Below are 27,317 nucleotides of genomic sequence, written 5' to 3'. Positions count from 1 at the left end.
GTCTTCAAAGAGACTTGATCAAAGAAGCGAGTGACATGTTGAAGGATCCTACAGCTGCGGGTTTTCAGGACAAGATGAACACTCAGCTGGCTACCCTGAACTCCATAGCTAACTCCTCCATGCGCCTCCTTTCGTATGCGGCTGATGGAGCGAGCAAGCCGCAGGGACAGGTGTGGCCTTACGCGGCATGCCTGGATGCGGCTATGCAACTTTGCGGACCCCTTTAAAAGCGTCATTCACTAATCCCCGTTTGATGGATCATCTCTTTTTGGTCCTCAAGTGAAAGAAACCTTGACTAGGTGCGAGACGGATGGCAAGACTCTTTCTGCCGTCAGTCCGTTTTCTACTCCTTCTAGGCCTTACCCCAAAGGCCAGAAAAGTGGGAAAATGTGGTTCATAACGATCTCAAGGGACTTAGCCTGACGACAGAGTCGGTTCCCGCCAGAGGCAGAGGGGAACAACAATGGTAGACGTCGCCCTAGAGGCAGAGGGGTCCGCAGAACCAGGGCAATCGAGAAACTTTCTCCGATAAGCCCTTTCAGCATCCCTGAGGTGTTGCCCGACTGTCCACCTTCGGAGGCAGTCGGGGGAAGATTGTCACTGTACCCAGAAGCCTGGCTATCCCTAACTCAAGACAAGTGGGTACAGTCCATCATTTCTGAAGGCTATTCCATTCCCTTCGCATTCCAAACCGATCAAAAAAATCCCTTCCAGATGTTCCACCCGCTCAAAGGGATCTTGCAGCTTTGGAAATTTCAAAGCTGCTTGCAAAAAGAGCGATTCAGCCAGTTCCAGCAGACCAGCAAGGATCCGGAATCTACCCAAGGTTCTTTTTAGTTCCAAAGAAAACAGGGGACTGGAGACCAATTTTGGATCTCAGTATCTTGAACAAGTCGGTCAAGAAAACAAGATTTCGGATGGTCATGCTACAGTCCATCCTTCCCCTATTAGGAAGAAAAAACTGGATGTGCTCTATAGACCTTCAGGATGCGTACTATCATATAAAAATGAACAGACGCTCCAAAAGATTCCTCCGCTTCAGGCTGGGAACCAGTCATTTTCAATTCAGAGCCCTGCCCTTTGGACTCACCACTGCCCCCGGGTGTTTACCAAATGCATGGCAGTGGTAGCTTCTCACCTGAGACGTCAAGGATTCCAGGTGTATCCATATTTAGACGACTGGCTCCTCACAGCTCCCACCAAGCATCTTCTTCTAATGGCCAGGGACTACACCTTTCGCATTTGTCAAAACTTAGGCATTTCAATAAATTGCGAAAAGTCTGTTTTGTCGCCTTGTCGTGTTATTACCTTCATAGGCGCAATTCTAGACACAGTCAACATGTCTGCGAGGCTAACAGATCAGAGAATAACAGACATACACAAACTGGTCTCGCTCCTCTTCAGCAGCAACAGAGTCAAAGCCAGGTTAGTTCTGAAACTATTGGGGATTATGGCGGCTGCCATACCTCTGCTTCCATTAGCCAGATTCCACATGAGAATCCTTCAATGGATGCTCTTCACACAATGGTCATACCAGCAACTTCCGATGTCCCACACCATTATGATTACGCAAACATGCAGGGATCATCTTCTGTGGTGGATGTCTTCCCCTCAGCTCTTCTTGGGAAGACCCTTTGTTCCCTCCTCCGTTGCTACTCTGACAACGGACGCCTCCCTGATCGGGTGGGGGGGGGCATTATCAGGGCAGAACTGTCCAGGGCACATGGCAACCAGACGAATGCCACTTGCACATAAATGTTCTAGAGATGAGAGCAGTGCTTTTAGCGTTGCAAGCCCTTCAAGAGACTCTTCCCTTGGGAACGATAGCAATCCAGACAGACAATATGTCTGTAGTGTGGTATATCAACAAACAAGGCGGAACCAGGTCCTATCCCCTACGTCGAGAAGCACTCAGACTGTGGCAATGGGCGATTTCTTCTCAGTGGTTTCTGATAGCAACGCACATCCCCGGGAAGTCCAATCAAATCGCGGACAAGTTGAGCAGAGCTATCCTCATGCCTCACGAGTGGTCTCTGAAAGATTCTATTGTGAGAAAAATTTTTCTCAAGTGTGGTCAGCCTTGCTGCGACCTTTTTGCTACTCCCCAAAACAGCAAGTGCAAAGATTATTTCACCCTATTCCCGCTACCAGGCCAGCCAAGCAGAGACGCTCTAGTCCAAGTTTGGCCCCGGGGACTTCTGTATGCTTTTCCTCCCTTCCCACTAATCTCTCAAGTGATACAGAAAGCTATCGCTCAGAAGGCCTCCTTGATCCTCATTGCTCCTTACTGGCCTCGACAGGTTTGGTTCCCCTTTCTACATTTTCTGTTGGAGCAACCTTGGCATCTGGACCTAGTTCCAGATCTTTTGATCCATCAGTCGGGTCAGTTTCATCGCTCCCTCCCCTCTCTGAACCTCACTGCTTGGTTCCTCCAATTCCAACCTTAGCCAGGCTTCCTCAAATATCTCACGCTGTTCGAGATATTTTGATAGCTTCCATAAATCTTCCACTCGAAGATTTATCTGAGTAAGTGGAAACGCCTATTGGGCTCAAGGAAGGGACATAGATCCTTTCACGGCTTCCATCCAAATAGTCCTTGATTTTCTAGCTGAACTCTTCCATGCAGGTTCATCTCCTTCTACTCTTAAGGTTCAGTTGGCAGCTATTTCTAACTTTCATGTGGGCGTCTCAGAGTCTGCCATAATGTCCCACAAGCTTTGCAAAGCCTTTTTGAAGGGAGTTTTTCTACTCAGACCTCCTATAAGAAATCCTCCTCCTCCTTGGGACCTAAATTTAGTTCTCAGTTCCTTGATTCTCCCCCCTTTCGAACCTGCAGCTTCCTGTTCTTTAAAATTGCTATCATGGAAGACTCTCCTTCTGGTAGCTATTACTTCAGCTAGAAGAGTTTCAGAACTTCATGCACTCAGCTGTCGACCTCCTTATCTGTTGTTCCATAAGGACAGGGTATCCTTACGAACCAATCCGTCCTTTTACCTAAAATAGCCTCGGCTTCTAACCTAAATCAAAGCATTGACCTCCCTGTGTTTTTTCCAGAATATTCTAATAGGTCTGAACAAAAATTGCATTGGCTAGATGTTCATCGTCAGTTAAGGTACTACTTGGATAGAACCAAACAATTCAGAAAATCTGACCAACTGTTTGTCTCTTATGCAGAAGGCAGAAAGGGACTTTCTGTTTCTAAGGTATCACTATCTAGATGGCTAACATCTCTAATTTCCATTGTCTATGAAATAAGACACCAAAAGCTACCTAACAAACCTAAAGCCCATTCCACCAGAGCTTTGGCTACTTCTATAGCCTTCCAAGACAGACTGCCTATAGACACCATTGTGCAGCAGCTACTTGGGCTACTCCTCACACTTTCATTTCACATTATAAGTTGGATTTAGCTTCTAGGCATAGAGCTAATTTTGGTTCCACTGTGCTCAAGTGTCTGTTCCGTTAGGCCACCCGGGACAAGGTGCTAGGGACGCGGTCCCATCCAGCAAGAATGAAGCGAGATAGACAACTTAACATATAGAAGTTATGTTCTTACCATAACGTTCCATGTTAGTTGTCTTCTTCTCGCTTCTTCTTAGATCCCACCCTCGTTCCCCCTGGCCTGGACAGACCTAGAGGAGTTTGATTGTGACCTCTCTTTCTACCACCTCTTTACTATAGGTATATGCTCTACTGTGCATATTTTTCCTGGATCAGGCTGTAGGTCACCCTTCTCTTCTCCCTTGTTTATAGAGGTGGACTTTGTTTCCAGTTATTCTGCTACTATTATTAGCTGGGCCTAGCTCACAAACGAGATCTGAGGTAACTCACGCCTAGCATTGTGGGATATAAGGGGAGCCTCGAGCCGGTGGAACCAACTCTCGAGCTTTTAGAGTGGCCAGTCGGGCAGGTCGGCTCCGAACCCATCCAGCAAGAAGAAGGCGAGAAGAAGACAACTAACATGGAACGTTATGGTAAGAACATAACTTCTATTTTTCTTTGCTACCTTTGTTTGACCCTAAGCTCATTTTTTCCTAGTAGTGCCCTTAAATACTATGATGGCGTGTTTCAGTACGGTACTTTTCTTTTTTTTTTTTCCTTTTGTTATACAGTATATTAATAAGGGATTTCCACCACAGAGGTTTGTTCCTTAATTTACTATTATATTTGGGGTGAAAAGGTACTGACTTTTCTTTGCAGCTGTTTAAACATCCAACTTTTACCAGCACCTAATGTGCCAGCACTCTCAACTGTCTCCGTTTGTAGGGGTTATTGGGAAGTTTGCCTAGATTTTCTACAAGCTGAAGCAGGCTTGCCCAGGAGAAGTCCTTAAAAACTGTTTATTTTGGTGATGGGTTTAGTACTGCTAGGTTTGACAGGGAAGATGGCATTTGTGGTCAGATTTAATCAGGCATAGGAGGGTATAGAGTGGAGTACAGGCGAGAGCCAGGTTGGTAGGGACCATTTTCAAGGATATTAGAGCCTCTGATGGGCAGCTTTATAGTTGTCTGTAACATACTGGTGCTCGTTGTTAGTAGTACAAGTGTGCCAGTCAGTGCTTGGGTATTTGAAGATCTACAACAAGAAGGTATTTGATTTGATATTTAACCCCTCAATGGTGTTAAGATAATTTCCATGATCTTTGGGGATGGGGAGCTTTGATGTGGATTTGTGGGTAGGAGTGAAGTAGTAATTGGATTCTTTAAGGTATTGTGGGTAATTTGACATGAGGTAGTGATGTATGTCCTTCTATTCATATGTTGCAGTATTCATAACATGAGGGGGTCCACCGCCGGCTGACTTGTACTTCTGGCCAGTATGCAAAAGTCTAACGCTGTAGGGTGCATGCAACATCGCACATAGTACAGGTCCTATGTTGGTCATAAAATGACGTCTGGTATAAAGCGGACATCAGCACGAGGAAAGCCTCAGAACTTTTCTGCCGCCAGTCAGATTGTCTTCTCCAGTCATTGCTCATCAGAGAAGTTGCAGATTCCGATCAAACAAGTGCCCCGTTGTTTTTTTTCTTATTGCTTTGCTTGCTGCTGTTGTCATTGAGGTTGTGTGTCAGCTAGGAAGGGCAAGTGTTGGTGTGAAAGGTAAATTGCACATTAAAGATTCCTCCTGCCTTTGTCCCGTTTTGCCCAGGCCGCCCTAACCATGACCATACTTCTTGCACGATTTGCAAGGCCTTTGTCCCCAAGACCCTGAGTAGTCGTTTAGCTTCCATTAAGTTGTACCTAGAAAACCAGGGCCTTAACTGCCTAGCACAAAATATAGAAGCTATGTCAGGTCCTTCAAGTGAGCTGATGATTAAGAAGGCCAAGAAATCTAGGTCTGACTTAGCTGCTCATCCAAATCCAGACATCTCTCCTGAGGCCATTGTTGGCCTGGAGACCATTTGGAGTCTGTAGGCGATCCTTCCATGGGTACTGGTGTGGAAGCCTTGAAGGATCCTACAAGCATGTCCTCACGGGTTACGCAGGTGTCCTCTTCGTATATAGGGGGAGGATCCCAGGCTCATTGTTGAACGTCCGCGTGACATTCTGCAAATCATTGTTTGCGAAGATGTCCCAACTAATATTGGTAGAGTGTAGGCCAACATCTGGTCCTTCGTCCTTCCACCGAAGTTGAAAACTAAGCATGCTTCTCCTCCTTCTTAACAGCCTGCGGATTGACAAGCCTTCTCCCAAGGGCTCTTTAATGGTTTTATGGCCCTGAGACAATCTTCAGATGTTCGTGTTTCACTGTTGCAGTCATTACTCTTGGGTTATCCTGCTGACAGGCTACCCGCAGTCGGCCTGAATTCCAAAGTCCTGGTCCGGCGTCTGTTGCTGTCGCCTCTTCACTGACGTCAGTGCCCCAGGGGTATAAAAGATGCAGCCGACACCATTTTCTTCAGTCTTTCTTGCCGCGCGGTGCCCGAAGCAAAAGCAGTTTGCAAGTGCCGGTCAGCCGACTCCTGAGCTTTTCAAATCCGAATTTCAGAACCAAAGTCTTCATTAAAGCTAAGTACCCCGTTGGGGAAACTTTTTTCTTGCTCCAGACCGATGTCAGAAAAATAACAATTGTATTTCTTGTGGGAAGCAAATACCTCATAAGGATTTTCACTCTTATTGTATTCCTTGCCTAGGCCCTGATCACAACGTTGCTAGTTGTTGGTTTTGTGCTAGATTTAACCAACGCACTATCAAGCGTCAGTTCGATTTCGCATTTCACTACTTTGGCCGAAGATTTAATTATATAATGCCGTCGGAACAGCCGACGAACGGAGTTTACAAAAAACGCAAGGAAAAGGATAGGCATCCGAGGTCCAAAACAGACGAGGCCTCCGTTAGGCCAGTCGCCGGTTTGCCGGCTCTCAGTGAGGCGCTTTCGCAGCCCCTGGTGCCCGCTACCTCAGAGCCACAGGCCGCTTCCGACTCTCACGTGGAGCCGACTGGACCTCTGGGATACTCGAGCTATTGGACACTCTGAAATCATTCTATCAGATGGGTCCGGAGCCGCTGAGCAGGCATTGGCTTCTGAGTGTGTCTTCAGACCTACACAGTTAAATGTTAAACCATCTTCAGCTTCAAAGACTAAAGCAGCTCCTAAAGACAAAGAAACAAGTACAGCATTCTCCTACTCAGACTTCCATGCCTAAAAAACAGATGCTTAAAATAGCCCAAGACCTAATTACTTTGATCAGGGGTTCCCATCCCCCTCCTGATAGGCCTAGGCAAGAGACAGAATATGATTCTTCTGATCAGGTTTCTATTTCCTCTGATTCCTCTTCTGAACAGGATTATTCTTTGTCTCCCTATGAGGACTCTGATGCTGAAGAATCCATTCCTTCAGCCTCTCCTTCTGAGGATTATTCTTTTGGGGAAACCCTGCATACCATGAGGGAGCATTTCCACTGGGAGAGCCAAGATTACTCTGAATCTAAGGAAAGGCTCAGAGACTTTCTGCTACTTCCTCAGCACAGGCCCCTTGCTATTCCACCTGTTCTAGACATTGTAGACGATGTATTTGCAGAGTCCGGCCTGTCCCCTGACTCTTTACCCCCCTGCACCTGCTAAGCCAGACAGATACTACAGGGTCCCGAATTCTCCTAAATTCCTATATAAAAACCCCGCTGCTGACCCAGAAACTATTTCTCAGGGTCCCAAAGGGGTCAAAGCTTCCACTGCAAAAAAAACCCCTGTCCCCTCTGATGGGGATTGTAGGTCACTGGACAGATGGGGGAAAAAGTTTACACTTCTCCTACCTTGGCTGTAAGGGCTTTAAATTGTCAGTTTCATATGCTTAAATATCAGCAATACTTAATGTCACTGCTTAAACAGAAAATGTTGATAAATACTGAATGTTCAGAGAACAAAGAACTGCAGGATTTATTGCATGCAGCTGAACAAGTGGGAAAGCATACTTTGCAATGTGGTTATGATTCACTGGAGGCCTCTTGCAGGGCCGCTGTTACAGGTTCTGTTATTAGAAGGTATGCTTGGTTAAAGGAACAGAATCTGCCTGATCATGTTAAAGCAAAATGATGCCCCATTACAGCATGATACTTTGGTGCTAAAGCAGAAGAGGTGCTGAAGAAAATGGAGGATAAAGCGAAATCCATGCAGACAGTTAAGGATTTCTTACAGGTACAGCCACCCAGATTTAGCAGGAACTGGCCTTCTAAAAATTGGTCCTTTCCAGTGTCAGACCACAAAGAGGCAGATACAGACGTCCCAGAGGCAGATCTCAGCCCCGAGGCTCGTACAGGCCTAAACAATGGAGTGCTCCTACCTCCAAAAGCAGAGAAGACAAATCACAACCTTACAGGAAACAGTCACAATGACTTTTCTCTGCCATATCCAATCACTTTTCTTTTGGCAGCCCCCTTAGGGGGAAAACTAGCACTTTTCTCATCAAATTGGCAAATGGTTACCCAAGACAAATGGGTCCTGAACATAGTGCCCCAAGGCTACAGGTTCCATTTTCACACCCTACCAAGGGCAAAAGGAATGCCAGACCTGCCACACAATCAATGGGCAGTGGCACAAAAGCAAATTACAGCCCTCATGGACATGAGGGCCATTCAACAAGTACCACAACAAGAGCAGGGGCAAGGATTTTACTCCAGACTTTTCTTAGTGCCAAGAAAGGACAAAACCCGGAGACCAATACTGGACCTGTCTATTCTAAACACGTTTCTGGAGGTCCCAAAATTCAAGATGTTGACTCTACAGCAACTACTGCCCATGCTGGGCAAGAAGGCTTAGCTCGTAACTTTGGACCTAAAAGAGGCATACATGCATGTCCCAATCAGACAATTTTGCAGAAGATACCTCAGATTCATAGCTGGCTCAATGCTCTACCAATTCTCTGCACTGCCCTTTGTCTTATCTGGTGCACCCAGGGTCTTCACAAAATGCCTGGCACCAGTAATTGCATTTTGCAGACAGAGGAATTCAAATATATCCCTACTTGGACGACTGCCTTATTCAAGCAGAAAACAAATACATTCTCCTAAAGCATCTGGCGTTTGTAAAAAAGATTACTAATTTGCCTAGGGTACACAGTAAACGAAAAGAAATCAAAACTAGTACCCTCTCAAGAGATAATATTCCTGGGTGCAAGCTTAAATACAACTGCCCAGATGGCTTATCTCACGCCAGACAAACAAAAGCAACTGACTTCTTACTTCAAAAAATTGACAACAAAGAACCCAGTTAACTGCAAGGAAAATCCTGCAGGCCTTGGGTTTCATGGCATCCTGCATTCTACTAATTCCATATGCCAGACTGCATATGAGGAAACTACAGTGGTATCTAAAGTGTATGGACTCAGCATTGCCACAGCCTGGAGACAGTAATTACCCTCATTCCCTGCCTGCAACAGGAGTTTCGATGGTGAGCAGAGGCCTGTCACCACAACAAGGGTCTGCCATTCACTTTACCCACAGCCAGACAGACACTGACAACGGATGCATCAGATTATGCCTGGGGGACCCATATGGCAGGAAAATGTATTCAGGGCACATGGCCTGCAAGTCAGATGCATCTTCGCATCAATCAAAAAGAGATGCTAGCTGTTCAGAATGCCCTGACAGCTTTCAAGGATCTACTTCATCCAGGACAACTACTGATAAAGACAGACAATACTACAGTCATGTGGTACATAAGCAGGGAGGTACACATTCCTACCCCCTCTGCAGACCAGCAATGACCTTATGGGACACAGCATTGACTTATCAAGTTCACCTGCAAGCACAATTCCTGCCAGGAAAAACAAATACTCTGGCAGACGAACTAAGCAGAAACCTCATGGATCCCCACAAGTGGAAACTGGATCCACAAGTCTTCAGCATGATAACAAGGAAATGGGGATGCCCAGACATAGATCTATTTGCCTCCCCTCACAACTGCCAATTAGAGATTTTGCACAAGGATTTATCACAAACCAGCATGGAGAATGGACGCCCTGTCCTTCTTTAGCTGGAAAAAACTAACAGTATATGTCTTTCCTCCACTGCCTCTCCTTCTCAGGGTACTCCTAAAGGTCAGACAAGAGAAGCCAAAAATGATACTGATTGTACCAGACTGGCCATGCCAGCACTGGTACCTAATCCTAAAGAGCTTGTCTCAAGGTCCAGCGTGGATATTGCCTCAAACTTCTCATTTGCTGACCCAACAGAACAATCGGATCCTGCACAGCCAACTCAGGACCTTAAATCTGGCAGCATGGCGGATAATGTAGCCATTCAGAACACTCCTCTTTCAAAAGCTGTTATGGATGTTATCTTGGAGGCCAGGAGGCCCAGTACCAGAAAATCTTATGCAAAAAAATCGAAGAAATTCTGTGCCTGGAACCAGGAACGAGGCATTGACACGTATGTACCAAATATCCCTCAGATTTTACAATACCTAACTGAGATGATGGACAAAGGTCTTTCTTTTTCATCAATTAAGATTCATGCCTCTGCCATTTCAGCCCATTACAATACGGAACCACCTATCTTTTCTCATCTTTAATAAGGCAGTACCACAGAGGGGCCAAAAACATCAGGCCTCCAAGGAGAGCACCAATTCCGGCATGGGACCTCAATTATGTCTTGGAAAAACTCACACTGCCTCCTTTTGAGCCAGCCTCAACAGCGGATATAAAATTCTTATCCTGGAAAACAGCTGTGCTCCTAGCAATAACTTCTGCAAAACAAGTCTCGGAGTTACAAGCACTCATGGCTGTGGAACCTTTTATCATTTTTCATCCAGACAGGGTTTCTCTGAGGATAAACCCAACATTTTTGCCTAAGGTGGTGTCCAGTGTGGCCCTCAACCAAACCATTCACTTGCCTACCTTTTATCCAAATCCACAGAACAAGGTTGAGAAAATTCTGCATTCTTTGGACATGCACAGGCAGCTACGCTTCTACTTGGACAGAACTAAAGCTTTTAGAAAGACTGGGCAACTTTTAGTGTCATATGCTGCAGGATCACAAGGAAAGGCTATCTCAAAACAAACTATTTCTAAATGGGTAGGCCATTGCATCCATTTCTGCTATTCTCAGCATGGCAAGTCAGTGCCCAAGGGCATTAGGCCTCATTCTACCAGAGCAGCAGCCACTTCAGCAGCCTTCCTCAGAGGAGTAACAACCAAAGACATCTTAGAGGCTGCAACTTGGAGTTCAGTGCACACTTTTACAAAGCACTACCACTTACCTCTTTACTCTAAATCCAGAGCAGTCTTTGCCACTGTAGTTCTGCAGGGCCTCCTAGCCTCTCCTAATCCTATTTAGCCCAGCCACCCATCTTCAGCTTTGGGATTCAACCCAAGAGTAATGACTGCAACAGTGAAACACGATGAACATAGTGCAGTTGTGTACCTACCATAAATGTAGATGTTAGTGTATTCACTGTTGCAGTCCAGGTTACCCTCCCACCGTCCCACTTTTCTTTTGCTGGGGTTTATCTGTACTTCTCTATTCTATACAACCTATGTGGTGTATTTGCTTGTAGATGAAGGAAATGTTTCTTTACTGCATGTATGTTTACTGGCATAATATATTTAGCCTACCATTTTGGGGGCACCTGACATCTGGGGCAAGAAAAACTGAAGAAAATGGCGTCTGCTGCATCTATTATACCCCTGGTGCACTGACGTCAGGGAAGAGGTGACAGCAACCGATGCTGGACCAGGACTTTGGAATTCAGGCCGACTGTGGGTAGCTTGCCAGCAGGATAACCCAAGAGTAATGACTGCAACAGTGAATACACTCGAACATCTACATTTATGGTAGGTACACAACTGTACTTTTCTTCTATTGCACAGGCCACTACTCATTGTTTGCAGTGTGTGTATGACTCTGATACTTCTTCCTGGGCTATAGTCACTGGCACTGTTATGAGGAAATTTACATGGCTGCATTCACAGAACCTCCCAGATGATGCTAAAAATGAGATTTTAAATTTTCCCTTGGGTAGAGTTTAGTGTTTTGCCCCTCTGCTGCAGAGGTGAGCAAAAAATGGGGCTAGATGATCCAGTGAACCTTTAAGATTTCAGCCCTCCTTTTTCCAAATACCTTCTTCTCCAATATTTGCAAAAAAAAGTCTCAACAAAATTCAGGTAAACAGACATTTAAGCAAAAATGGCAAGGGGTTCCAAAAAGAAGTCTTGAAACTCCCAAAACCAAGGACAGTCCAGCAAGTATGAATGCCTATTCAAGAGACCTTGTGATGCCTTCCCACCCTGGCCCTGTTTTTTTTTCACTGCAGAAAGTCTGAATCTCCATTTTTCTCTTTGGCAACAGTTTATTTCAGACAAATGGTTTTCTGAAAGTCATTCATCAGTGTTACAGGTGGCATTGGGAAGAAATCCCTCAGATCTACATTTATGGTAGGTACACAACTGTACTGTCTCTCTCTTCCTTCTCCTTCCTTTTCTCCACACAAGAGGATTTCTGTTGAGGTTTCATCAGATGAAGATGATTCATCTGGGGATGAGTCTTTGGCATACAGTGCAATCTAAAAGTATTTTCCTACTTCCTGATTTCTTATATTTTTTGCATGTTTGTCACACTTAAATGTTTCAGATCATCAAACAAATATAAATTTTAGACAAAGATAACCCAAGTAAACACAAAATGCAGTTTTTAAGTGAATTTATTTATTAAGGAAAAAAACTATCCAAACCTACATGACCCTATGTGAAAAAGTAATTGCCTCCTAAGCCTAATAACTGGTTGTGCCACCCTTAGCAGCAACAACTGCAGTTAAGCGTTTGCGATAACTGGCAATGAGTCTTTCACATCGCTGTTAATTTTGGCCCACTCTTTGCAGAGTTATTTTAATTCAGCCATATTGGAGGGTTTCTGAGCATGAACTGTCTTTTTAAGGTCATGCCACAGCATCTCAGTTGGAGTCAAGTCCAGACTTTGACTAGACCACTCCAAAACCTTCATTTTGTTTTGTGTAAGTCATTCAGAGGTGGACTTGCTGGTGTGTTTTGGATCATTGTCCTGCTGCAGAACCCAAGTGCGCTTCAGCTTGAGGTCACAAACTGATGGCCTGACCTGCTCTCAACCAGAAAATCCTGAAGGAGAATAATTCATGATTCCATCAATCACAGCAAGTTGTCCAGGTCCAGAAGCAGCAAAGCCGCCCCAGACCATCACACTACCACCCCGTTTAACTCTTGACATGATGTTCTTTTTCTGAAATGCTGTGTTACTTTTACGCCAGATGTAACGGGACGCACACCTCCCATAAAGTTCAACTTTTGTTTAGTCAGTCCACAGAATATTTTCCCAAAAGTCTTGGAGATCATCAAGATGTTTTTTGGCAAAAGTGAGACGAGCCTTTGTTCTTTTTGGTCAGCAGTGGTTTTCGCTTTGGAACTCTGCCATGCATGCAATTTTTGCCCAGTCTCTTTCTTATGGTTGAGTCATGAACACCGACTTTAACAGAGGCAAGTGAGGCTTGCAGTTCTCTAGATGTTGTTCTGGGTTCTTTTGTGACCTCTTGAATGAGTCGTTGCTGCGCTCTTGGGGTAATTTTTGTAGGCCCACTCCTGGAAAGGTTCACCACTGTTCCATGTTTTCTCCATTTGTGGATAATGGCTCTCACTGTGATTCGCTGGAGGTCCCATAGCTTTAGAAATGACTTTGTAACCTTTTCCAGACTGATAGATGTCAATTACTTTGTTTCTCATCTGTTCCGGAATTTCTTTAGATTGCGGCATGATGTCTTCCTATTTTGGGATCTTTTGGCCTACTTCACTTTGTCTAACAATTTCTATTTAAGTGATCTCTTGATTCAACAGGTCTGGCAGTAATCAGGCCTGGGTGTGGCTAGTGAAATTGAATTCTGCTTTCCCAAAAATGTGATTAACCACATTTACGTCATGGTTTAACAAGGGGGGCAATTACTTTTCACATAGGACCATGTAGGTTTGGATAGTTTTTTTTCCTTAATAAATAGTCATCACTTAACTGCATTTTGTGTTTACTTGGGTTATTTTTGTCTAATGTTTAAATTTGTTTGATGATCTGAAGCATTTTAGTGTGACAAACCTGCAAAGAAACAAGAACTCGGGAAGGGGACGAATACTTTTTCATTGCACTGTATTCTGCCCAAATTTCATCACCTTTAGGATTTTCTTCCCCAGAAGAGGAATCAAATGGAACAGATTCCCCAGGAGAGGATATTTCCTTTGGGGAAACCATTGTTAAAATGAGGAAGTTCTTTAAATGGGACTGTTCTCAGATGTCAGACATCCAAAAAATGTATTATGACCTTCTGCAGATGGATTCCCCTTCCCCCATCTGCCATATACCCCCTGTTCTGCCAGCCTTTGTAGATACTTTCACAGCAGCTTCTAAGTGCCCTGACTCTCTTTCTGCTGCCCCTAAATGGCAGACAGGTTCTATAAGGTGCCAGATGATTCCAAATTCCTGTTTTAAATGTCCCTCTGCAGACCCTGCAGCAATTTCTGTCTCTGCTGACAAGGCCTCCAGGATGTTGCCCTCCACTTCCCTTCTCCCATCAGACAAGGAGAGAGAAGTCATGGAGAGGCTGGGGGTGAAAGTGTATACTTCAGCAACTCTGGCATTCAGGACCATAAACCAACAGACCCATATGGCTAAATATTCCTGGCCCTTCTCAGACACTCCTAAGTTACTTTTGGAGCTTCCAGATTCTCCTACAAAGATTGTTAGCCTCCATTCTGAACTCTTCTGCTCAAGTTGCACCCCATTCCATCAAATGTAGCTACGATACTGTGGGGGCATCAGCCAGAATGGCTGCTTCCGGGTCTGTTCTCTGGAGGTACTCCAGGCTCAAACTACAGCCTTTGCCAGCTGATATAAAGACTAAAATTATGGATGTCCCCTGGACAACAAGGCATTGTTTAGTACTTCTGCAGAATTCTTCAAGTCATTACAAGAAAAGGGCAAAGAGCTACAAGACCTAAACACATTTTTGTGTCCCTGGTTTCAAGATTTCAGAGGAACCACACCTCTAAAACACCCTTTGTTAGGAAACCTTCCAGACCCCAGTCTTCTAAGGGTAAAAGAGATACTATGAAGCAATTTTCATCCAAGTCTTCCACATCTACTCTTGCTGCTCACAAGCAGCCCTTTCTGGCTAAGCCAGGTAGTCTATGACTACTTGCCCTTGGCATCTAGACTCCTCTTTCCCTTCGCCTTTCCTTTTCTCTCCCTGCTTCAGTAAAACTTAAATGAAAACGTCAGCCAAGATAGAACTTCCACAGAGTGACCTCTCAAACCTCCTGTATCAGAGGCACATGGGATATATGCAAATGACCCTTATGAACAACTTTAAAATGACTTAAAAAGAAATAAGTCATGGGCATTCAGAATCGCCATATAGCTGAAACACCTGATGTTCATAAGGGTCATTTGCATATATCCCATGTGCCTCTGAATCATAGGTAGGTACTAGGCTATCTACCCTGGGGCCTATATAAGCCTAGCCAAAAAGGTTCCCTGTTTTTCGCCACCCAAGAAAATTATTTTCCTGTGCCCCTGTTAAGCAGTGCTGAAGAAGTGATTCCCGGATGAATTTTCTATTTCCCATCCAGTCGTCAAGATTTTTCTTATAGGGCCAATGAGGAGCTTTGCTTGACATGAATGGGTAGTTTGTTCCAGAGTATGGGAAGTCTCTGGGACAGGAATCTATCCCTCCAGCATGTTCTGTTTATTGTGATGACAAGGTTTAGGTCCCTGAAGCATGTTGTTCAGAGAGATTGGGATTTCTTTAAGTGTAGCATGTCTAACAGCTCTGGGTTTGACATAGCTTTGTATGTTAGGCAGAGATCGCCTCTGAGTAGGCGATGTGACAGAGTAGAGCTGGAGTTTTTTGAGACTGCGTATGGCATCTGTTTGAGGCCAGTATTCCTCTTAGTGAGGTATCTCTGTGGCCTTTCCAGTTGTAGATGACTTGCGAGGTACATGCCAAACGGAGCGTTGTACTCTATAATGGGTCTGATGAGGGGTGAGTAGTTGAGGAACAATGACCTCCTTTTTTCTGGAGGAGAACCCCTTTGTGATGAGGTGTGCCACGTAGAAGGATTTCCTGACTACTGTGGCGATGTGGTTATCAAAGGAAAGACTACTCGGGACATGGGTGGACAGGTGGTTTCACACTTTCAGTGTTTAGTGAGCTACCGCCTATGTGGTAGTTCATGGGTAAAGGGGATGACCATGCACTTCTTGGCATTGAGCTTGAGGCCATGACTTTGACACCAAGCATCTGTCTCTGTGAGGCCCTTTTGTAGAATGTCTACATCATTGTGCGATTCTATTATGGCTCCCAGTTTGCAGTCAAAGACCTTTTGTGTTGGCCTACACTTCACAGAAGTAAATGCTGAACAGGAGAGGATCCAGGACCGAACCCTGTGGTACCCCACTTGTCACTAGACTGAAGTCGGACAGATAATCAGCCCTTGCACAGCTTGAACCCAGGACCATGCACACCATAGCCATAGCAATTTACCACTTAGCCATCTGAGCTGTTACAGGAGGTTTGAGAGGTCACTCGGTGGAAGTTCTAGCTTGGCTGAAGTTTTTGTTTAGTTTTTACTGATTGTTTTTTCTGTGTGACCTTCTCACTCAGTTTTACTTTCTCTCCCTGCTTGGATACAGATCACCCAGGACTCTTGGGTCCTTTTCATTATCCTTCAGTGATACTTTATGGTGTGGAAAACTCCACATTCCTTCAGGGGTATACCTCAACCCCCAAAGGAACAGCTGGACTACTTTCCACAAGTCATTTTCAGACTTCTCTCTCAGGGCAGCATTCAGAAGGTGCCACCTTATCAAATAGGGAAAGGGTTCTACTCGAGGCTGTTCCTGGTTCTCCGGAAGGATGATCCCTGGAGGCCCAGCCTAGACGTATCCCACCTAAATACATTCCTGAAGGTTCCCACCTTTCACATGCTATCCCGGCAACTGTTCTTCCCCTCATCCTTCCTCAGGCCTACATGGTGTCTCTTGACAGCAAGGATGCTTACCTCCCCATTCCCATTCACCCTTGGTTCAGGAACCATCTTCGCTTTGCTATTGCTTCCTCATATTTTCAATTCTCTGCCTTGCCTTTTGGATTGTCTACTGCCCCAAGGGTCTTCATAAAATGCTTAGCTCCTGTCATAGCCATTTGCAGACTAGGGATTATCCAGATTTTCATATACCTGGACAATCTTTTCCAGGCTCATGCTCCAGACACCCTTTGAGAGTCTACTCTTCATGGTGGTGCTGCTGGAGGGTCTAGGATTCATTATCAACTACCAAAAATCTACCCTGGTTCCTTCACAAGACCATGTCTTCCTGGGATGCAGAATCCAAACAGGATGTTGGCTTCTTTACCACCCAAAAAGGTTCCATCTCTAACCACCTACTTCCAGGCCCTCTTGCCTCTTCCATCCCTGACTTCCAGGGAGTTTCTCTGCCTCTTGGGCTTCAAGACTTCCACTATTCCCATGCTACCACTAGCCAAGTTGCATATGAGGAAGTTTCAGTGGTACCTCAGATCATTGTGATACCCCTGTTTCACTTGCTTGAAAAAGGAACTAAACTTGTGGATTCAGCAGGTTACCTTGAATCCAGGCTTACCCTTACAGCCACCCCTTCCCACTCAGGAGCTGTACATGGATGCTTCAGACTTGGGATGTGGAGCAACCCTGGCTTGTTGGAAGGTAGAAGACTTGTCCCCCTCCCAAAAGAGGGAACACATAAATGTAAAAGACATGAGAGCCCTGATTTTTGCTCTACAAATCTTCAAACCTTTTCTTCTAGGTGCCATGAAGTGGTTTACAAAAACCAACACCATAGTGCATTGGTATGTCAGCAAGCGGGGGGGGGGGGGGTGCGTGCAAGTCTTATCTTCTGTGTGGACTGACTGTCTAAGTTTGGGAATTGGCATATCAGAGAACTCACCCTCCACTCAAAATGTTGTGGCAGACACGTTGAGCAAGTCAGTGACTCAATCCCACGAATGGATGTTACACAGGGATGCGTTTCTATACACTGTCCATCAGTGGGGTACACCTCAGGTAGATCCATCTATCTGGAAACAATTCTACACACTACCTATACAAAAAGGAGGTAACTCCTCTGAAATCTCAAATTTCAGACCTTTTGCTGTCCTCTCTCCTTTATCTAAGATCTTGGAGAAATGTATACATACACAAGCAATGCAATACCTCCTACAGAATCACTCACTCACTCCTACACAGCATGGTTTATGACCTAAACATAGTACCTCTACAGCTGTACTATCCTTCTTCAACACTATCTCATTAGCCAGAGATGATCATAAACTCATCTCTTGCTTATTCCTGATCTATCTAAGGCCTTTGACACAGTTTCTCACTCTCTGCTTCTTCACAAACTTTCTGACCTCAATTCAATTTCTCTCCAGATACAGTTGCATGGTTCTTCAGCTGTTTCACTGACTGACATCAGTCAGTAAGATGGAACTCTGCTCTGTTTACCTCTCTTCCGGTAAGAATGGGTGCCCCCCCCCCAAGGATCCATTCTTGGACCACTACTTTTTAACATCTTCACCAACTTACTCTGTTCTTCTTGCCCATAGTCTTCCATAGTCCAGTATGCTGATAACTCTACAGTCATCACCATTGCCAACTCCCCTTCAGAACTTCTAACAGCCACCCAGTCATCCTTTAATGCATTTGAGACATGGCTGTCAAATAATCAGCTCATCCTCGACCCAAAACAAAGCAAAAACTGTTGCTCTTTCTCCCCAAAACAGTTAACCACATCAAATATTCCTTCTCCGTAACATCCCTTAACAAGACCCCTATCTATGTCAACACCAGAACAAAACTCCTTAGCGTCACCATTGATGATGAGCTAAAACTCGACCTTCACATAAATAATTGTATCACGAAAACTCATCCGAAACTAGGACTTCTGTATAGAAATAATCACTTTTTCACCACTGTAGCTAGAATCACCCTCTTGCATGCCTGTCTTCTACCTTGCCTAACATATTGCTCTGAAATCTTTACAAATCTAAACTCAACTCTACTAGCAAAACTTGAATCAACCTACCCACAAGATTGCGAGATTTGCAGCCCACCAAACCTGTAAATCCCAACACTACCTCTCCTTAAATTGGCTTGAACTACCTCACCTGCTTCTTCTCTCCCAACTTCAAACCATTCATTCCATTATTTACCAGCCTGTCTACTGCCCAGCTCTTAAGTTCTCTCATATCTCACTACTCTCCCACTAGGCACCTGAGGAGCTCGACCCAAGGTGCATTACATATCTATAAACCCAAGTCTAAATCTAGGTGTAACGTGTATGGAACAAACTCCCACTTGAGGTCAACTCTCTTATGCACCCCAAAGAATTTAAAATGGCCACAAAAGAGTACTTTAAAAGACACTGGATATGCCACTGTTCCCAACCTCCCTAAATACATCTACCATGCAAACTCCTGTCCTTCTCTCCTACTTGTCCCTCTCAAAATCCTTCTCTATCCTTGTTAACTTACCCCCTAAACTAAATGACTTATCCCTTTCTTTCATCAATCTGTGCTCTTCACTTTCTTTGACATCCCTTAGTCTGCAATTTTTCTTCTGATGTACTGCTATAGTGTAGCCCACAAACTTTCTATAAGTTGTCTAACTTATCTCAAGATATGTTGCACATTTATATCACAAATTTGTAACAGAACTGCTGTCTGACTTATGTCTTTCTAACTTTGTGTACTACTCCATGTAATCTTAAACTGCATTACAATTTTAAATTGTTTATATCACCTGGAGCTGTTGGCTATTTAGACTATATCCTTTTATTATTATGTACTACTGCATGTAATCTTAAACTGCATTGGAATTAATTGTTTGTACTACTTGAAGCTTTTCTCCCCGGGCTTCTGTTGAAAAAGGGCTTTTAGCTCAGTCAGACACTCCCGGTCAACAAATGTAAAATAAATAAATCTCTTTGCCTCCCCCATGAAGTGACAACTTCCAAAGTTTTATGCCAGAGCTCCCAAGCCTCTGTCATGAAAGGTGAACGCACTGTCCTTTTCTTAGAAAGGGATGCTTCTCTGTGCATTCCCACCCCCCCCCACCCCTTCACACTTCTCCAAAAGGTCGTGCTGAAGATTTAACAGGAACAACCACAAATCTTGTTGGTGACTCCCTTTTGTCCAGGACAGCATTGGTTCCCCCTTCTGCATTTAGCCAAGGGCAGTCATCACAAGTTACCCTAGAGTGAACCTGCTCACACAGGACAAGGGATCTCTAATGCACCCATGCATGTCAACCCTGCAACTGACCTTGTGGGTGATAGGGTTTTGATTAATTTCAGACACCTTTTTCTCTGAGGACATGCTGCAAGTTCTGCAGCAGGCCAGAAAAAACAATACTAGGAAATCCTATATTTCCAAGTGGAAAAGGTGTTCCATCTTTTGTCTAAGGACTTGCAAGCCACTACAGCGGTTCTGTCTTACCTGTATGAAGAGTGGATTGTTATACTCTTCAGTAAATGCTCATCTTTCCACTGTCTCAGCATGTCTGCCTATGACTCCTCCCTTGGCCTGAAGGCTAGAAGTTAAACTTTTCCTGAAAGGCGTCCTACATATTAGACCACCAAGGAAACCAGTTCATCCTCCTTGGGATCTTAATTTTGTTCTAGAAAGACTTACCCTGGCTTCTTTTGAGCCAGCAAGTTTTTCTTCTCTTAAACATTGCACCTGGAAAACCATTCTTGTGGCCATTGCATCTGCTTGAAGAGTCTCTGAACTTCAGGCACAGATGGCTTCTTCCCCCTTTACTGTTTTCCACAAGGATAGGGTTTTCTTAAGCACTAACCCCTCTTTTATGCCCAAGGTGGTAAATGAGTTGTCACTCAATCAGCCCATTAGTCTTCCCACCTTTTTCCCTCTCCGTAGTCCTCTAAGAGGATTTTACAGACCTTAGATGTACATAGACAACTCATTTTATTTGGACAAAACCAAACCTATTAGAAACTCTGACTTATCTCCTATCATCCAAGAGCCCTGGCAAACCTGTTTCCAAGCAGACTACTTCCACTTGGATTTCCAAAACTATTTCCTTTTGCTGTGTGTCCCATGGGGAAACTCTTGCTTCTCCAGTTAGGGCACATTCCACCAGAGCTGTGTCCTCTTTTGGTGCCTTTTTCAAAGGTCTAGACTCCTGCTTTGTATTAGAAGCAGCTTCCTGGTTGCATACACACTTTCACAAAACACTAAGTTGGATGGCATTTCCAGATCTAGAGGTGGTTTTGCAAGGGCTATTCTGCAGAAGTTTGTAGAGTGCTACTGCCCCTCTGCCCAACTCTTCTGCATGAGCTTTGATATGCTCCTTCATGTTACGAATGCTGTAACATATGAATAGAAGGACATAGAATAGTTGTGCAAAATCTTACATTAACCATAGATCTCTTCTCTATGTTGCAGTATTCTTTCCTCCCGCCCTCCCCCTGATGCTTGCCTGTATGCTGGTGAGTTTCCTCTCCTTTGTTCAGGCTGTTGCTCTTCTTGTGGCATTTAGTTCTGAGGCTTGGTATGTGCTGACATCGGCTTTGTACCTGACCTTCATTTTGACCGACATAGGACCCGTACTATGTGCCACGTTGCACGTTACCCTATAGTAGCGTTAGACTTTTGTATACTGGCCGGACGTACGAGTCACCCAGTGGCAAGACTCCCTCATGTTATGAATACTGCAACGTATAGAAGAGAATGACATCTATGGTTATGGTAAGATTTTACACAACTTTTTTTTTTTTTCCTGACAAGTACAGATGCTCCCTGCAGTGATCCAGTTGCCTGAAGGCATCATGAATAGATATAAAATAAACCCTGATACAGAGGGAGTGCTGTCAGTGCTTTGAAGTCATGTCTCCATTACTACACTAATGTGAATGTATTACAGTTTCAGTAGGACCTTAAGGTCTGGTGTATTTCTAGTTAGATTCCTAGAGTTGATTAGTGCCAGTATGATGGCCAGATTTGTTCATAGGTAAGTACTAGGCAATCGACCTGCTGATCATTTCAAGCCTAACCAATAAACCCTATTCAGAATTTTTCTCTAGTCTCAAGGAAGGTAAGACGAGCTAGACCAGGAGAGAATTTGAGACTGCTCATCCAGGTATTTAGGTTTACCTTGAAGGTGGCAAGGGTGCTACTCTGCTTGCCATGTAGTTGAAGTTGGTTCCAGAGGTGAGGGATACATTGTGATATGACTATTACTCCAGCATGTCTTATTTATTTGACAATGGTTTAGTTCCTTTAACCGAGTATTTGATGTACCGTTAGTTCTGCGAAGGAATAGAAGATCAGACAGGGTTGGATCTTTTATGGTGGCGTAGTGGTGCAGCGGTAGCGTTGTCACCTCACAGCAAGAGGCTCTCCAGTTCAATTCTCAGCTGGGGAGCCTTCTATGCGGAGTCCGCATGTCCTTCCTGCATTCATGTGGGTTTCCTCCGGGTGATCCAGTTTCCTCCCACATACAAAGTCATGCGTCTGGAGCGTTTCTCCCCAGGTTTCCGCTGAAAATTGGCTTCGTTCCAACTGATTTTCCCAGTAAACAAATGTTAAATTAAATGGCAAGAAAGACTAGACCTAGATCTCCACAGAGGAGTCTGTAACAGACTGAGTACAGAGAAGGGGCTGCCAGTCTCTCTTGATAACCAAGATTTTGGAGACCACTGATCTTTCTCGTTCTGATTCTTTGAAGTTTGTCAAGTTGAGAGGTGTTTAGATAAGTACATGTCAAAAGGCCCATTATGTTTGAGAATGGGTCTGATAAGATGCAAGTAAAAGGGAATTAAGACGACTTTGGATCTAGTGGAGATGCTTTTGGAAACTGGACGGGACAGTTAAGACTGTATGTGCTTCTGTGAGGACATGGTGGTCAAATGATAAGGAATTATCAACAAGAGTACCTGGATCCATTGGAGGGGCGCATCTTTTAAGTGAAACAGTTTTGTTTACCAAAATGAAATATGCTACATTTTTGTTTCATTTAATTTGAGACCATTGTCCTTGTGTCAGTTGTTGACATGTTCTAAGTCATGTTGGAGCAAGTGAGTCAGTTGAGGATTGAGTAACACCCAGTTTACAGTTATCTGCAAACGTATTAACCGTAAGCCATAAGTGCTGGCCTGAAGATCTTGTGCCAAAGAGGAAAGGGCCAAAAACAGTCCTGTGGTACACCTCTGGAAACTTTTTCTTTCAGAAGTGGCACCTGCTACTCTAACCATGTGGGTTATATCAAACAACCAGTTAGCTATCCATTGCACGGAATAAGGATTTATATTCAGATTTACAAGTTTATTAATAGTGTTTGCATGAGGAATAGTGCCAGAGGCCTTGGCCAGGCCTGGATATGCTGTATGCACTGCATAACCACTATTCCCTGCTTCAGTTACTTTTTCAAAGAAATTTAATGAAGTTAGAGGCAGGACCTTTTGTTTGAAAATCTGTTAACCCTGAACCCTCATCAGTGTACAGATTATTGAAATCTGCAGTAATGCACTGCATTGCTTTACATACGAGGCTAGAGGGACTAATGGGTCTGTAGTTAGCAGGATCCATGTTTGAGCCATCCTTGTGTAATAGCATTACAATAGCTGTTCTGGCTTTTGGAATGTAGTCAGTGGAGAGGCTTAGATCAGAAAGTTTGAGTTCACAAAGATCGTATTTGGCACGGATGAGCAGGCAGCCCGGTATGTTGTCAGGTCCCATGGTGTCCTTGAGCTGTCCTTTGACTTCCTTGGTGGCTTAGTTCTTGAGAATCAACTTGATTATTGACCCATAGTTGAAGGCCATCCTGATGTTAGCTGTAGTGTTTCTTACTGTAGAAGTTTGTCTGTGAGGGAAGCTCTTTCCATCTTTATTTGCTTCAATGGCCCCCTATGTCCTGTCTCAACGTTGCAAGTCCCTTGTAAATAAGTCACATGTGTACTTTGTATATTAGTTATCAGTTGGGGTTAGTCTTTGTCTTGATTTGTTGAAAGTGTGCTTGCTAGGGTTTGTGGTGATTTTTCAGACTTGGAGGCAGGGCACTTTTATGTAGTTAGAAAGTGATGTTACTGGACACGTCCACACCAGGAAGAAGTGCCAAACTTTAGTTAGAAGATGGGATGAATGCATTCCCTTCATAGATTAAAGGGTATGGTAAGAAAAAACTCTCTCTCTCTCTGTCTTTCTGTCTCTCTGTCTCTTTCTTTCTCTAGCACGGAATGTATGAAAAACATGTACTGTTTCATGTTGATGTCTGGCAGCTGTGGGTCATAATAGTGCTTGGGCTACTTGCTGCAACAGCCATTATAACTAGGAACTGCTTTCATGGTAATTTTATAACATAATTTTGTTTTAAAGCTCCATCAAGACGTGGTGACTTGGAAATCCTTGGATATTGTATGATGCAGTGGCTTTGTGGCAGTCTGCCTTGGGAGGACAAGTTAACGGACCCCAACTATGTTAGAGACTCCAAAATAAGGTAACAGTTTTATTATCAGTAATCCGTGCTGGCAGTTCCAAATTTATAAGTTATTCTATTCAGTTGTATCGCATTATTTTTTTTTTCGTGCGATTTCCTCCCTTCTTGCGCAAGACTGGTATAAAGGTGTGTGTGTGTGTGTGTGTGTGTGTGTGTGTGTGTGTGTGTGTGTGTCACTGTAGTAGTGTAACATATGGGTGTACTCATAAGTGAAACTGTGTAGGCATAGCCATTTATTTCAGTAGCTGTTCTGTTCCTTTGCAAAGTCTGGTGCTGGTCTTGCCTTAGCACCAACATTGCTAGTGACACAGTGATGTCAGGCCTGCGTTGATAGATATGTATCTTTCTCTGTATTACATATGCACAGTACATGTATGTGCACCTGCTCGTCTGTGTATATCACCACGCACACACACAATTTTGCATGCTACACTAGGATAGTATACATTAATACACTTCCAATAAAACTGAGTAAGCGCTTTCGTCCCCACAATGGACTTCAACTACAAACTAGTTAATAATACACTACTTTTCTCCATGAATCCTGTAATGACAAACGGTCATAATGTCATAAAAACTTAGAATTCGATATTTCCGACCACTCTACACCCTAAAACGAGTACTAACATGGGTCAAAAAGGGGACGGGATTTTGCGATTCGCAACACTTGCAATTGCAGTTTTGTGATGTTGCCGCACTCCTTTCGGCCATACCCGGTCGACCATATGCATGTACACCGTTTTTACAGTTAATATTATTAAATATACATGGTCATAAATTATTTTGCAATTCACAGCCAGTGGACAGAATCACCTCAGTTTTCTACTTTGCATTTCAGATGTTATACTAATTAACTTATTCAGTCCTGGAAATGTGTCCCCATATCCATTTGCAAATTCATTTCCTTATTCAAAACTGCTTCAATGTCACCCTTCTGATATCAACTTGGGTTCTTAACAGAAACAAAAACTTGATGGGTTAGTCATTTCCCTAAATGTCTTAGTAAAGCATATATATAATTTTTTGTAACAAACAAATGAATTCTAAGTATTGGCTTAAGTGGCCTATAGAAACACAATATTTTCACTTCTTGCTAAATGCATGCTAACTTAGAACTGCAGGTGTACTTGTCTTTACCCCTAAATCGTTCGCCAGTATTTAAATCTTTGTATCCCTCATGTATAGTTACAATAGTTAATGTGCCACATTTAAATATTCCCTGATGTTCTTCATGTTTCACTGTTGAAGTCCAGACTGTTGGGATAGCCCTTGCCTGGTCTGACTACCAGAGAGCACTGTTTTCGCCTCCCAGGCTGGTGGACGCCCTTACTGATGTCAGTACCCTTAGGTGTAAAGGGAGGCAGCCTGCTTCATCACTTCAGCCTTTTCTTGCTGTCTGAGCCCGAAGCAGTGTACAAGTGCGTTGGTCGGTCCGCACCCTGAGAAGTTGTCATTGTAGAACACTTCTGTTTCACTTAACTCATGTCAGATAAAGTAAATAATTGTCTCTACTGTGGTAAACAAATCCCACACCGAGACTTCCATACTTTGTGTTAGCTGCTTAGGCCCAGGCCACGACGTTCCTAATTAGCATTTTTGTGCTAGGTTTAATGCTAGAAAGATTAGGTGTAGGTTCGAATTCTTAGCTTGTTTTCTAAGGCAAGAATCAGTTTTAACCATGTCTGATGGCTTGTCCTGATCATGAGCAGCATAAGTGAAAAAAAGAGAAGAAACTTAAGCCAAAGTCATCGGACAACAGTCACTCCCCAGCAGACTGTCCTGCTAGACTGATAACTGTTGAAGGTGAGGTGCCTTCGCAACCCCACTTCAGCATTTGAAACAGCAGCCCAAGCCTCTGTTGAGACCCTTTTGGAGTCTGACATGCCCTCGGTTCCTTCAGCTTCTATTGCTCACATTTTCAGCTCCTCTGTTGGGTCAGAGATCGCTCAGCAGGCCGCTGCTTCTGACTGGCACTCGTTAACTGGCGATACGAGGCCAAGGCCTACGCCAGTGCATTTCCACAGAGTCAGGCACCAGGGCATTGGTCGCACCTAGGCCTAAGGCCAAACTCTCCCCAAAGAAAGGCAGTATGGCAAGGCCTCTGTCTAGGCCTATGGGCTCCCAGTTACCTGGATCTCAGCAGGATTTGATTAAGCTGGCTGAGGACTTAACATTGTAAGGGCCAGACAGACCACAGGCAAAGCCACCCCAGGAAAAAGGAAAAGGGATGACTGTACTGATCCTGACCCAGATCCCTTACTATCTGAGGAGGATTCAGACTTGGAAGACTCTGGCTCAGAGGAAGGACCCTCTTACACATCCTTTGAGGAATCAGATGTTGGAGTTCCTTCCCCTGGCTTCATCTCCAGAGGATCAAACTTTTGGGGAAACTCTTCATGCTATGAAGTAGCATTTCCAGTGGGAAGCACAAGATTAGCCCCAGGCCAAGAAGAGAATCAGGGAGTTCTTAGACCTCCCTGAACACAAACCTTTAGTTATCCTTCCCATTTTGGATGTGGTAGAGGATGTTTTCCTGGATGCCTCCACGAACTCTGACTCCCTTCCCACTTGCCCCTAGGAAACCAGACAGATTTTATAGGGTGCAAGACACCCATAAACATCTATTTAAAAAAGTCCTTCGGCTGATCCAAAAGTTGCCCAGGGCCTAAAGGGGCCAGTGCCAGTGCCTCCAAGAATCCCTTGCCCACGGACAAGGAGAGTAGAGCCCTAGACAGGTTCAGAAAAAAGGTATACACCTTCACTACCTTGTCTGTGAGAGCCCTCAACTGTTAATTCCATATGATCAACTATCTGCAAACCATCTTGGACCAACTCGAGCAAAAAATTTCAACAATGTGAGAGAAAAATCTTTCTAAGGAACCTTTGGACTTGTCACTCCACTTCCCTGGTGGCTAAATGCACTTTGCATTGTGGCTGTGATGCCATGGAGGCATCCTGTAGGACAGCTGTCACAGGTTCAGTAGTTCAGAGACATGCATGGCTTAGAGAGCAGTCTCTCCCTGAGGACAGCTGTCACAGGTTCAGTAGTTCAGAGACATGCATGGCTTAGAGAGCAGTCTCTCCCTGATCATGATAGGCTAATCTTTTGGATGCTTCCCTTGACAACAACAGACTTTTTTGGACCAACAGCTGAAGCAGTACTCAGAAGATGGAAGACAAGGCAAAGTCCATGCAAACAGTTAAGGACTTCCTGCAAGTACAACCACTTAGGTTCAGCAGGAACTTTCCAGCCAAGCATTGGTCCTTTCTTACCCAGCCTTGGAGTAAACGGAGAACACAACACCTGCAACACATAGACCTCACAG

The 27,317-nt window shown here is 44.3% G+C and overlaps 1 protein-coding gene across 2 annotated transcripts in view; it reads left to right on the top strand.

The window, feature by feature from the left end:
- VRK1 (VRK serine/threonine kinase 1) overlaps positions 1-27,317 on the top strand; it is an 867,990-nt gene that overhangs the window by 413,468 nt on the left and 427,205 nt on the right. For both annotated transcript variants that reach the window (XM_044074643.1, XM_044074644.1), the window contains exon 9: positions 23,871-23,991. In XM_044074643.1, the coding sequence (XP_043930578.1) occupies positions 23,871-23,991 (121 nt within the window). The remainder of the gene's footprint in view (positions 1-23,870; positions 23,992-27,317) is intronic.

The sequence above is a fragment of the Protopterus annectens genome, chromosome 6.part0 (genome assembly GCF_019279795.1).
Source record: "Protopterus annectens isolate FY-2018-M chromosome 6.part0, PAN1.0, whole genome shotgun sequence".
Lineage (NCBI taxonomy): Eukaryota > Metazoa > Chordata > Ceratodontiformes > Protopteridae > Protopterus > Protopterus annectens.
Note: the sequence above shows the minus strand (reverse complement) of the source record. Positions and strands in the feature narration are given on the sequence as shown.